Raw genomic sequence first — 13,480 nt, forward strand, 5'->3', positions numbered from 1 at the left:
TAAGTCAGTTTAATAAATTATTTTATTTTACAAATGTTTGCGCGTTTTTATTCAGCTTAACAAGCGTACAAATTAAACTACTTTTTAGGGTTTTGTATCATAGTGCACTTACTGTTTTCATACAAAAGTGACTCAATAGTTGCCACATGCAAAGCGTTTTACATAGACGGTGGTGATATCAATTGGTAGAGATATCAATTATCCCTATTAATTTTTACTCTTTTTGTCAGGGTAACATGAAGTTGGCTGTGTAGCCAACTTGCCAATCGGGTATTTGCGCGAGAAAACATACAAGTTTTTTCTGAAATAGGTACATTTTATGTTTTTTCTCAAACATGCAATGAAATATTGTCTTTACGTTCCTTAAAATGGGCTGGGAAGTATCGCTTTTTGGGCGCAACAACTCGAGAGGACTGTAAAGGGATTTCATATTATTTTTTAGGCCTAGGCCTGCAAAGAAATTTTTTTTTATAAAATATTGTCCTTTTTTATTTCATTGTATGTTTGAGAAAAGCACTATACATGCCTCGGCGTGAAAACGGATTCCCGGCCTCGTATCCCTATCCGGTCGCTCGGCCGTATATACCCACTTGGCCGGAAATCCTCATTTTCCCGGCCTCTGATGTAATGTACTATTCCTGCTCAAAATCACAAGCTTTTTCGATCCTACGTGGACAAAAAAAGCGTTTTTTTTTTTTAATCTTTTCTCGCGAAAATGCTCAATGGCGTATCCGTAGCAAACGAAAGAAATGTCACAGTCAGACTAATATCAAAGACATATATAACTCCGTATAGACAGATAAAGTCTAAGAAAAAAACGTACCTCAGTACCACACAGAAAAAGGTACGGTGGCCTAGATGGCATTACACCTTTGGGGTACTCTCAGCTAGATGGCGCTAATATTAATATTTGACATTTTAACACATATGAAGCTTTAATATGGGCCAAATTGTCAAAACTGAGGTTCAAAAGTTTTAAACTTGTGTCAAGAGATGGCAGTCTATGCACTGTGATTACACATTTTACTTCGACAGTAACTCTCTATAATACTCGATCCTCTTTGCTAATATGGAAGAGATTTTCAGTACATAATAAAATGATATAAGAGCCTAAGTTTCGACCGTAATGTTCTATTTGCACCACCATATGCACTGAAAAATCATAAAAATAGGCAATGACATACTAGCAAATGAGGAAACCTACATTCAGCGTTAAAATATTGTGAAAAAAAAATTTTTCGACAGTAACTTGTTTATTTAACAACACAAGAACTAAGTTTTAATTTTATCCTCTAAGGTCGTTAATTTGTCACTTAGAGCCATCAGGTCGTCTTGAATCTTGAGTAAGATCATCCCTAAATTCTCTCGATTCTTACGACTGGGCAATTTAAAAAATAACGACGTTGAGGACATTTTGCAGGAGAGTTCGGAGCTTTTGTATTCTGGAGGTAAGGTGTTCATAAAACACTTTTGTTGTAATTTGTTTACTTCTTTCATCGGTGCTGGCAGGGTGTGGACTGTAACAGGTAATAACATTTCATTTCATTTATTATGAACCAACTTACACTAACAGATAAACCATAATTATTACATAATTATTTGTAGATTCAGTATTTTTGAAGCTTTTATTTATTAGCTACATTTTAGATACTTTAATACATACCTACACGATTTTGTAAGACAACACGGAATACAATACAGGTAAGTACCTTTTTAACACGCTTTTATTAGGTCGTCGTGTATGTAACTAACTATGTAATGGAATCTGCGGAGGCTAATTTAACCATCTTCCAAGGATCGTAGCGTAATGAAAATTGGCAGCTATATGTAGTTCCGATGACAATACAATAATATGGTACTGTTGAGCTGATCTGATGATGGAGTCGGAAGATATGAACTGGAACTACATGATGGAACATCGTATCATAGCCGTTTTTGGGTTTCTTAGAAAAGTCTTGTAATGAACTTTGACTACAATTAGGTTTCAAGGTCTGATGATGAAGCCGAAAGATATGAACTGGAACTACATGATGGAACATCGTATCATAGCTGTTTTTGGGTTTCTTAGAAAAGTCTTGTAATGAACTTTGACTACGATTAGGTTTCAAGGTCTGATGATGGAGCCGGAAGATATGAACTGGAACTACATGATGGAACATCGTATCATAGCTGTTTTTGGGCTTCTTAAGAAAGTCTTGTAATGAACTTTGACTACGATTAGGTTTCAAGGTCTGATGATGGAGCCGGAAGATATGAACTGGAACTACATGATGGAACATCGTATCATAGCTGTTTTTGGGCTTCTTAGAAAAGTCTTGTAATGAACTATGACTACGATTAGGTTTCAAGGCCTGATGATGGTGCCGGAAGATAAGAACAGAAAAGGGGGGGGGGGCTCGAGGGGGAAAGCATGAAAGAAAGATCAACGTAGTATTTAAAAAAAGTTGGGTTAGCGTTTTCTTGTGACCTTTCAGAGCAAACAAAGGGGGCCGGGGCGAAGCCCCCGCAAGAAAGAAAGATAAACGTTGTATTTAAATAAGTTGGGTTAAGGTTTTCTTGTGATCCTTAAGAGCAAAGAAAAGGGGGGCTCGGGGGGCGAAGCCCCCCGCATGAAAGAAAGATCAACGTAGTATTTAGAATAAGTAGGGATAGCGTTTTCTTGTGACCTTTCAGAGCAAACAAAGGGGGGCTCGGGGGGCGAAGCCCCCCGCATGAAAGAAAGATCAACGTAGTATTTAAGATAAGTTGGGTTAGCGTTTTCTTGTGACCTTTAAGAGCAAACAAAGGGGGGCTCGGGGGGCGAAGCCCCCCGTATAAAAGAAAGATTAAAGTAGTATTTAAAATAAGTTGGGATAGCGTTTTCTTGTGACCTTTCAGAGCAAACAAAGGGGGGCTCGGGGGGCGAAGCCCACCGCATGAAAGAAAGATTAACGTAGTATTTAAAATAAGTTGGGATAGCGTTTTCTTGTGACCTTTCAGAGCAAACAAAGGGGGCTCGGGGGCCAGGCCCCCTCATAAAAGAAAGATCAACGTTGTATTTAAAATAAGTTGGGTTAAGTTTTCTTGTGATCCTTAAGAGTAAAGAAAAGGGGGCCTCGGGGGGAGAAGCCCCTCGCATGAAAGAAAGATCAACGAAGTATTTAGAATAAGTTGGGTTAGCGTTTTCTTGTGATCTTTACGAGCAAACAAAGGGGGCTTGGGGGGGTGAAGCCCCCCGCATGAAAGAAATATCAACGTAGTATTTAAGATCAGTTGGGTTAGCGTTTTCTTGTGACCTTTAAGAGCAAACAAAGGGGGCTCGGGGGCGAAGCCCCCGCATAAAAAAAAAAAGATTAACGTAGTATTTAAAATAAGTTGGGTTAGCGTTTTCTTGTGACATTTCAGAGCAAACAAAGGGGGGCTCGGGGGGCGAAGCCCACCGCATGAAAGAAAGATTAACGTAGTATTTAAAATAAGTTGGGATAGCGTTTTCTTGTGACCTTTCAGAGCAAACAAAGGGGGGCTCGGGGGGCCAGGCCCCCCTCATAAAAGAAAGATCAACGTTGTATTTAAAATAAGTTGGGTTAAGTTTTCTTGTGATCCTTAAGAGTAAAGAAAAGGGGGCCTCGGGGGGAGAAGCCCCTCGCATGAAAGATCAACGAAGTATTTAGAATAAGTTGGGTTAGCGTTTTCTTGTGACCTTTACGAGCAAACAAAGGGGGCTTGGGGGGGTGAAGCCCCCCGCATGAAAGAAAGATCAACGTAGTATTTAAGATCAGTTGGGTTAGCGTTTTTTGTGACCTTTAAGAGCAAACAAAGGGGGGCTCGGGGGGCAAAGCCCCCCGCATAAAAAAAAGATTAACGTAGTATTTAAAATAAGTTGGGTTAGCGTTTTCTTGTGACATTTCAGAGCAAACAAAGGGGGGCTCGGGGGGCAAAGCCCCCCGCATAAAAGAAAGATCAACGTTGTATTGAAGATAAGTTGGGTTAGCGTTTTCTTGTGACCTTTAAGAGCAAACAAAGGGGGGCTCGGGGGGCGAAGCCCCCCGCATAAAAGAAAGATCAACGTAGTATTTAAAATAAGTTGGGTTAGCGTTTTCTTGTGACCTTTCAGAACAAAGAAAGGGGGGCTCGGGGGGCCAAGCCCCCCGCATGAAAGTAAGATCAACGTAGTATTTAAGATAAGTTGGGTTAAGGTTTTCTTGTGATTCTGCTCTCTTTTAGCGAGCACGTCCTCAACGAGAAAGAGGCGGCGGAGCGCGAACGGGAAGCCCAGGCCGAGGCACCCCCGATGCGCCGCCGCCGCACAGGTTGCAGACGTGCCGCTCACGAGCGGAACCTGCCACCCTAAAGACAGCCAGCGGGCGAGGGATGCATGAGAGCGCCCCCGCCCAATATGCTGGCTCTCGAGTTGGAGAGTGCGACCCTTGTGTCCGGGAAGCGCTCCCACAGTGAGGACCGGTCGGCTCATGGCCCGATCAGCGAGGGATTCTGATCCAGGATGGCCGCTGCGGGGCCGCGGATGCACTTTACAGCTTCCCGGGACCCCGCACACAAAGCGGTGAGAGGACACCGTGGGGTTTAGTGGGTAGGGGGGACTCTTTACAGCCTCGAGCCCCACATAACCGACCGGGTCGCCCACCACCTCCGGAGACCCGGCGGTATGCGTAAACGCATTCCCCACGAAAAAAAAAAAGAAAAAGGTTTTCTTGTGATCCTTTAGAGTAAAGAAAAGGGGGCCTCAGGGGGCGAAGCTCCCCGCATGAAAGAAAGATCAACGTAGTATTTAGAATAAGTTGGGATAGCGTTTTCTTGTGACCTTTAAGAGCAAACAAAGGGGGGCTCGGGGGACGAAGCCCCGTGCATAAAAGAAAGATCAACGTTGTATTTAAGATAAGTTGGGTTAGCGTTTTCTTGTGACTTTTAAGAGCAAACAAAGGGGGGCTCGGGGGCGAAGCCCCCGCATGAAAGAAAGATCAACGTAGTATTTAGAATAAATTGGTTTAGCGTTTTCTTGTGACCTTTAAGAGCAAACAAAGGGGGCTCGGGGGCGAAGCCCCCGCATGAAAGAAAGATCAACGTAGTATTTAGAATAAGTTGGGTTAGCGTTTTCTTGTGACCTTTAAGAGCAAACAAAGGGGGGCTCAGGGGGCGAAGCCCCCCGCATGAAAGAAAGATCAACGTAGTATTTAAGATCAGTTGGGTTAGCGTTTTCTTGTGAGCTTTAAGAGCAAACAAAGGGGGCTCGGGGGCGAAGCCCCCCGCATGAAAGAAAGATCAACGTAGTATTTAAGATCAGTTGGGTTAGCGTTTTCTTGTGACCTTTAAGAGCAAACAAAGGGGGGCTCGGGGGGCGAAGCCCCCCGCATAAAAGAAAGATTAACGTAGTATTTAAAATAAGTTGGGTTAGCATTTTCTTGTGACATTTCAGAGCAAACAAAGGGGGCTCGGGGGCGAAGCCCCCGCATAAAAGAAAGATCAACATTGTATTTAAAATAAGTTGGGTTTAGGTTTTCTTGTGACCTTTAAGAGCAAACAAAGGGGAGCTCGGGGGGCGAAGCCCCCCGCATGAAAGAAAGATCAACGTTGTATTTAAAATAAGTTGGGTTAGCGTTTTCTTGTGACCTTTAAGAGCAAACAAAGAGGGGCTCGGGGGGCGAAGCCCCCCGCATGAAAGAAAGATCAACGTAGTATTCAGAATAAATTGGTTTAGCGTTTTCTTGTGACCTTTAAGAGCAAACAAAGGGGGGCTCGGGGGGCGAAGCCCCCGCACGAAAGAAAGATCAACGTAGTATTTAAGATAAGTTGGGTTAGTGTTTTCTTGAGACCTTTAAGAGCAAACAAAGGGGGGCTCGGGGGGCGAAGCCCCCCGCATAAAATAAAGATTAACGTAGTATTTAAAATAAGTTGGGTAAGCGTTTTCTTGTGACCTTTCAGAGGAAACAAAGGGGACTTGGGGGCGAAGCCCCCGCATAAAAGAAAGATCAACGTTGTATTTAAAATAAGTTGGGTTAGCGTTTTCTTGTGACCTTTAAGAGCAAACAAAGGGGGGCTCGGGGGGCGAAGCCCCCTGCATGAAAGAAAGATCAACGTTGTATTTAAAATAAGTTGGGTTAGCGTTTTCTTGTGACCTTTAATAGCAAACAAAGGCGGGCTCGGGGGGCGAAGCCCCCCGCATGAAAGAAAGATCAACGTAGTATTTAGAATAAATTGGTTTAGCGTTTTCTTGTGACCTTTAAGAGCAAACAAAGGGGGGCTCGGGGGGCGAAGCCCCCGCATGAAAGAAAGATCAACGTAGTATTTAAGATAAGTTGGGTTAGTGTTTTCTTGTGACCTTTAAGAGCAAACAAAGGGGGGCTCGGGGGGCGAAGCCCCCCGCATAAAATAAAGATTAACGTAGTATTTAAAATAAGTTGGGTAAGCGTTTTCTTGTGACCTTTCAGAGTAAACAAAGGGGAGCTTGGGGGGCGAAGCCCTCCGCATAAAAGAAAGATTAACGTAGTATTTAAAATAAGTTGGGTTAGCGTTTTCTTGTGACCTTTAAGAGCAAACAAAGGGGGCTCGGGGCGAAGCCCCCGCATGAAAGAAAGATCAACATAGTATTTAGAATAAATTGGTTTAGCGTTTTCTTGTGACCTTTAAGAGCAAACAAAGGGGGGCTCGGGGGCGAAGCCCCCGCATGAAAGAAAGTTTAACATAGTATTTAACATCAGTTGGGTTAGCGTTTTCTTGTGAGCTTTAAGAGCAAACGAAGGGGGGCTCGGGGGGCGAAGCCCCCCGCATGAATGAAAGATCAATGTAGTACTTTAGATCAGTTGGGTTAGCGTTTTCTTGTGACCTTTAAGAGCAAACAAAGGGGGGCTCGGGGGGCGAAGCCCCCGCATGAAAGAAAGTTTAACATAGTATTTAAGATCAGTTGGGTTAGCGTTTTCTTGTGAGCTTTAAGAGCAAACGAAGGGGGGCTCGGGGGCGAAGCCCCCGCATGAATGAAAGATCAATGTAGTACTTTAGATCAGTTGGGTTAGCGTTTTCTTGTGACCTTTAAGAGCAAACAAAGGGGGGCTCGGGGGCGAAGCCCCCGCATAAAAGAAAGATTAACGTAGTATTTAAAATAAGATGGGTTAACGTTTTCTTGTGACATTTCAGAGCAAACAAAAGGGGGCTCGGGGGCGAAGCCCCCGCATAAAAGAAAGATCAACGTTGTATTTAAAATAAGTTGGGTTAAGGTTTTCTTGTGACCTTTAAGAGCAAACAAAGGGGGGCTCGGGGGGCGAAGCCCCCCGCATGAAAGAAAGATCAACGTTGTATTTAAAATAAGTTGGGTTAGCGTTTTCTTGTGACCTTTAAGAGCAAACAAAGGGGGGCTCGGGGGGCGAAGCCCCCCGCATGAAAGAAAGATCAACGTAGTATTTAGAATAAATTGGTTTAGCGTTTTCTTGTGACCTTTAAGAGCAAACAAAGGGGGCTCGGGGGGCGAAGCCCCCCGCATGAAAGAAAGATCAACGTAGTATTTAAGATAAGTTGGGTTAGCGTTTTCTTGTGACCTTTAAGAGCAAACAAAGGGGAGCTCGGGGGGCGAAGCCCCCCGCATAAAAGAAAGATTAACGTAGTATTTAAAATAAGTTTGGTTAAGGTTTTCTTGTGATGCATAGGTCGCAGACGTGCCGCTCACGAGCGGAACCTGCCACCCTAAAGACAGCCAGCGGGCGAGGGATGCATGAGAGCGCCCCCGCCCAATACGCTGGCTCTCGAGTTGGATAGTGCGACCCTTGTGTCCAGGAAGCGCTCCCACAGTGAGGACCGGTCGGCTCATCGCCTGACCTGCGAGGGATTCTGATCCAGGATGGCAGCTGTGGGGCCGCGAATGCACTTTACAGCTTCCCGGGACTCCGCACACAAAGCGGTGAGAGGACACCGTGGGGTTTAGTGGGTAGGGGGGACTCTTTACAGCCTCGAGCCCCACATAACCGACCGGGTCGCCCACCACCTCAGACCCGGCGGTATGCGTAAACGCATTCCCCACGAAAAAAAAAAAACAAAAAAAAAAGTTTATTTGTGATCCTTAAGTGTAAAGAAAAGGGGGCCTCGGGGGGCGAAGCCCCCCGCACGAAAGAAAGATCAACGTTGTATTTAAAATAAGTTGGGTAATGGTTTTCCTGTGACCCTTAAGAGCAAATAAAGGGGTCTATCTTTTACGGATAACTTACTAGGTATAAACATTTTTATGATAATACCGTAATAAGAAGGTAGCCGCTGGTTATTATTAAGTAGCAATTAGCAATAAGTACACGTTAAGCCACAAATGGCATGTAAAATCCGCCTACTTGAAATAAATTTATGTATAAATGTTAAAAGTATTTCATTATTAATGACTAAAAAGTATAAAATAAATTAATAGTTTAAAAAACACTATAAAACACGCTTTTATAAATGCACGTAAAAGCCAAAAATAAATTATGGATCGTTCAAGTTGTCTCTATTTGTGAGCTGAAGTTTAAAAACTATGTGCTTTTAATTATAATATTTGATTGTAAAAGCGTGGGGCGCTGGAACAGGAAAGACTTTCTTGTAAACAAATACTAATCCGAACTTCCTGGCGAATGAAGTTGCATAAGAACATAATGTTTACATATGCCGCCTAAGGGTTACCAAAAAGAACCAAAGATATCTCGTCCACGAACAAGAACTCTGCATCCTGTCACTGTAGACACTTTCCCCTTTTGTACTTTGATTACCGGAAAAAAGCGGCGTTCTAAGTGTCGGTGACTGTCGACTCTCCTCGCTACTAGCGCATATTTTGTCTGAGTTCGACAAACTGGTACCTACTTTGAACACTGACTTTTAATTGATTTGACTGTTTAATGTAGAACCTACTAGTCATGCTGCAACTCCAGTTAGCGCGTCAATCTGTGTAACCTCCTTCCCGTAGCATAGCATAATTTGATTTATCAGCAAGTTATACAAAACGTCTTTCCTGTTCCAGCGCCCCACGCTTTTACAATCAAATATTATAATTAAAAGCACATAGTTTTTAAACTTCAGCTCACAAATAGAGACAACTTGAACGATCCATAATTTATTTTTGGCTTTTACGTGCATTTATAAAAGCGTGTTTTATAGTGTTTTTTAAACTATTAATTTATTCTTAAAAAAGGGGTGACGGTTATTTTTTTCTACTGTTTTGCCAGACTATTTTGTACCTACATGTGTGGATCACCATTGGATAAACCTATCTATATTTAAATGTGTATTCTGGCAACATTTATGAGTTTGACAAACGCTTTACCAATAACGGGAGGTTTTTCAACCAGTGTTGCCAGTCTAAAATTATTTGTAACTAAAACAAAATACAGACGTTATTGAGAGCATACATTTATCGATTAAAGCGAAAACTTACTTGAGTCAACGTCTTTAAAATCCTGCTGAGACTCTGCTTGTGATTTGTTGTCACAATCTGTGATGGACGGCGCGACGGAGGAACGAACGTCGCTTCCCATCGTCAACATGTTGTGTTTGAATGCTGTTAACAATGCATGTCAATAAAGAAGTCTTTCGAAGGTCTCAATTTCTCAAAAATAGGTAGGTATATATATTATTTCAGGGGGTCTATATTAATTCGCATAACTGAATACTCCTAATATGAATTGGCATACCGTTTATTACGCATAACGTTTAATACGCATATCATTATTTCGCATAACAGATTTCGTATAATGCTAATGCGCATAATGTAAATTGTTATAACGATGAATTGGTATAAGTATAATAAGCATAACTTTGTTTCGTAGAATGTTTAAATGGCATACAAGAAGCATTTTCTGAAAAACACTTATGAAAAACGAAAAAACTTAATAAGTAATGTATAAAATATTGTCTTCGGTTACCGCGATAAAGAGAGTAAAGAGCTGTAAAGAGTTCGAAACGTCGGGATGTATTATAAATTCATTATACGCGATTTAATCCGTTTCCAAAGTTTTATTTCATAAGTAATGTATAAATAAAATAAAGACTCCTTAACTCAAATAATCTTTTTACTTTAAGATTAGCAGATAAGTTAAAATGATAAATAAACAGTTTTTTTTAATAATGCAAACATTGTAAAACATGGAAGAAATTGACCAGTTACATTTGCCCCCCACTCGAGATTTGCCCCGCTGTACCTTACTTACCCCTATTTTTTTCATCCTTAATAAGTGAGACAGTATAAAATTAAACACTCAAAATCGAGCGCTCGAAATTGGAAAATCAGCCCCTGATTGATCCAATCGCTTGCTCCATACAGTTAGTACGTATGGCAATTCATTTTAGGATAATTTAAGTTATAATAGTATGCAAATTTCAATTATGCAGATTCATTGTTATGCGAAATAAGAATTATGCATTTTTATTATTATGCTTATTCAATGTTATGAACAATTATGTTATGCCAAATCTGTTATGCGAATTTAAATTATACGAATTAATGATAGGCGAAATAGAGGGCACCCATTTCAGGTGACTGATGTAGATGTAGGTACAGTAACGGACTTTATTGTTGATCTACTTCTAGCTCATTTTATACTGGACACTTCATAGCTTAACTCCGCTTCTTCTTCCTCCTCCTACCCTTATCCCACGTTATGTGGGGTCGGTACAACATGTCTTCCTCTTCTATTCTCCCCTATCTTTCGTCATCTCAACACTCACATCTTTCTTTCTCATATCCTCTTTCACACAATCCATCCATCGTTGTTTGGGTTTACCCCTCCCTCTCCATCCATCAACATTCATCTCCAACATTCTTTTGCCTATAGGTATGAGAGAGATACTCATCCCTCCTCATTACAAGACCGTACCACGCCAACCTGCCACTCCTCATCTTTTCCGTTATAGGCGCAACTTTCAAACTTCCCCTATCATTCATTCCTATCATTCCTGATCCGATCCATTCTGCACGGGAAGCATGGTCGTGCGATAGACGATAAAATAGCAGGCCGTCCCTATCGCACTATTTGTAAGTGCGATAGGGACGGCCTGATATTTTATCGTCTATCGCGCGACCATGCTTCTCGTGCTGGTCACTCCACACATCCATCTCAACATTCTCATTTCCGCTACGTGCACTCTCCTTTCATATAACTTAACTTATGCTTAATTAATTATGAAATATCCAGTATAAAATGAGCTATAAGTGAATCAACAAATAAAGTCCGTGACCGTACCTAATACGAAGTCTCTGAATATTTGTTTTTCCGACAGCAGGGGGCCGATTTTTGAATCTCACGGCGTTCGAATTCAGAAAATTGTCACTGAAAATAGTAGGCAATTCACCGTTTTCAACCGGTATTTTAGTGACAGTGAGACTCAAAAAACGGGCCCCCAGGCAGGCAATTATGGTCGCGCGATAAATGATAAAACATCTAGCCGTCCCTATCGCACTTACTAATAGTGCGATAGGGACGGCCTGATATTTTATCGTCTATCGCGCGACCATGCTACCCGTGCAGAAGTGCCTATGCCAAGATTATTTAAATCCTGACTTTGTAAATTAAAAATTGATAGGTACGAGTAGGTTAGTACTGTTAGTAGTATCATTCTGTATGTTGGTATGACCTGCTTGGAATTGAACTACCAGAATCGTTCAGCAAAATACTCACAGACTAGAACCTCCAGTAAAAGAGTGAGTAGGTATACATATCGCTTCACTGGCGCAAATGGTATTTTAAACGTGAAACTACAATGAAATGGTGAATATTATGAGTATTATAGTACTTACCTCACCATTGCAGAGGCGAGGCTATTAAAATCATTACTAACTTATCTTGCCCTGACTCTTTAAAAAACTTATCATCATCTTCTAGAGTTTCTTACTTACTTTGCACGCTTTTCGCCGGCCACACCTCCAGTATAAACGGTTTCTGCGGGTCGTTCCCTTTCCGTAGCTCCGTCAAAGGCAACTCCACATCGTTCGACTTGAGAACGATGACCTCTTCGCAGAAATCCGGCAGGTCTAGCAAGTGCCATATTTTCTGCCGTAGAACCGATATGGAGGCTGAGGGCTTTACCGACAGGTAGCGAAGATTGTCGTTGGGAACTAAGGATAATAATGAATAAGAACCTACGATGAAGATTGTAAGAAAGAAGTACTTAAGTATTATCAATTTAGATCGATTCCCTATATGAACAGTATTTATTGTTGTTTGGCCAAGGTGGGCTTGTGAGAGTGTGTGGGTGACCTTTGTGAGAATTATCAAATTCTCTCGGAATTACGAAAACATGGGGGCTTGACGCTGAATGTGCACGGAGTCTTTGGAGACCTACATACCTACATTTGAAAAGTTGGTCTTTAGAGGATAAACGGGGTGCAGACCTATTTTAAACCCTCGAGTTTTATAAGCACGTATCTACACAAAAATATATAGGGCTTCCAGAGATATACTCACGACCGATATCGTATCGACGAATTATAAGAAACGATATATTTTCCTTCCTAAACAGTTTGGTAGGCGCCTTAAGGAGCTTCGTCAGAGACATTGCTGATGTTAAATTTTACATCGGTTTTATTATGTGAATTGGGCCATGAATTTGTTACTAAATGGTTAAATTTAAATATAAACAATAACCTCAATTTCTCCTGTGTCATGTCATGAGACTCATGACAGACTTGACTGAAGGAATCAAGTGTTATTTTTTTACATAACAATCACAGAGAAAAAAAGTGTGAAACACGAAGGTTTTTATACCGGGCCAGGACCACCTTAGTGGGCCTTTGTTTATAGTATTTTATGCAACAGGCGTTTAAAGGAGGTCAAAAAAGACGAGTGGCGTGGGTAACAATTTGAGGCGAAGCCGAAAATTGTTATTGAGACGCCACGAGTATTTTTTGACTCAGTTAAACACCGTTGCATACAATACTTTTTCTACGACCATGCACTTAGTTTTTAATAGTTTCTGCACTTAGTTTTAACTGCTTCCTGTATTTTGACGCAAAGGTTTGCACTGTCAGCTCGGCTGCCCAAAGCCTTCCCGCCACAGACCAACCCCTATAGACATCTATTACAAGACGACTCGCGGTGGCCAGCCTTCCTAGTATTTGCACTGATATAAGCGCGGGCGCTCGCCGTGCCCGATCAGTATCGACCAAGTAACAGACCCGAAAGCAGCGCGTGTTTTTCGCACAAAAAAATTGGAAAAGAGTATTTTGATGCCTTAAAGATGTCCACCTGTAGTGTGAAATGGTGTGGAAAGGTAACAAGAAGCTCAAATTTAAAAACAGACGGCATTACATTCCACAAATAAGTCATATTTATAATTTATTCAGAGCCGGCATAGGTCAACTTACATTGGCCACTTACGCGTCAGTAGAGGGACAGTCATACTTCTGTCCCTTTTCATCTGGCGCGACTGCCCGCCGTCCTTGAAACGGCCAATCACAGCGCGCTTAACACATTCCCCGCCCGCTCCTCGCACCCCAAACACTGGTGACTCGTATCGCGAACCAAATATACAAGACTGCCACTCT

The 13,480-nt window shown here is 42.0% G+C and overlaps 1 protein-coding gene across 1 annotated transcript; it reads right to left on the reverse strand.

Moving 5' to 3' along the window:
* Positions 1 to 1,243: 1,243 nt before the first annotated feature.
* LOC125229792 lies at positions 1,244 to 12,805 on the reverse strand. The gene is made up of 4 exons (XM_048134734.1): positions 12,402 to 12,805; positions 11,834 to 12,052; positions 9,377 to 9,499; positions 1,244 to 1,517 (listed from the first exon to the last, which is right to left on the reverse strand). The coding sequence occupies exons 1-4, from the start codon at positions 12,490 to 12,492 to the stop codon at positions 1,273 to 1,275; spliced, it is 678 nt and encodes a 225-aa protein (XP_047990691.1). The 5' UTR covers positions 12,493 to 12,805; the 3' UTR covers positions 1,244 to 1,272.
* Between the last annotated feature and the right edge of the window lie 675 nt (positions 12,806 to 13,480).

This window comes from Leguminivora glycinivorella, chromosome 9 (genome assembly GCF_023078275.1).
Source record: "Leguminivora glycinivorella isolate SPB_JAAS2020 chromosome 9, LegGlyc_1.1, whole genome shotgun sequence".
Classification (NCBI taxonomy): domain Eukaryota; kingdom Metazoa; phylum Arthropoda; class Insecta; order Lepidoptera; family Tortricidae; genus Leguminivora; species Leguminivora glycinivorella.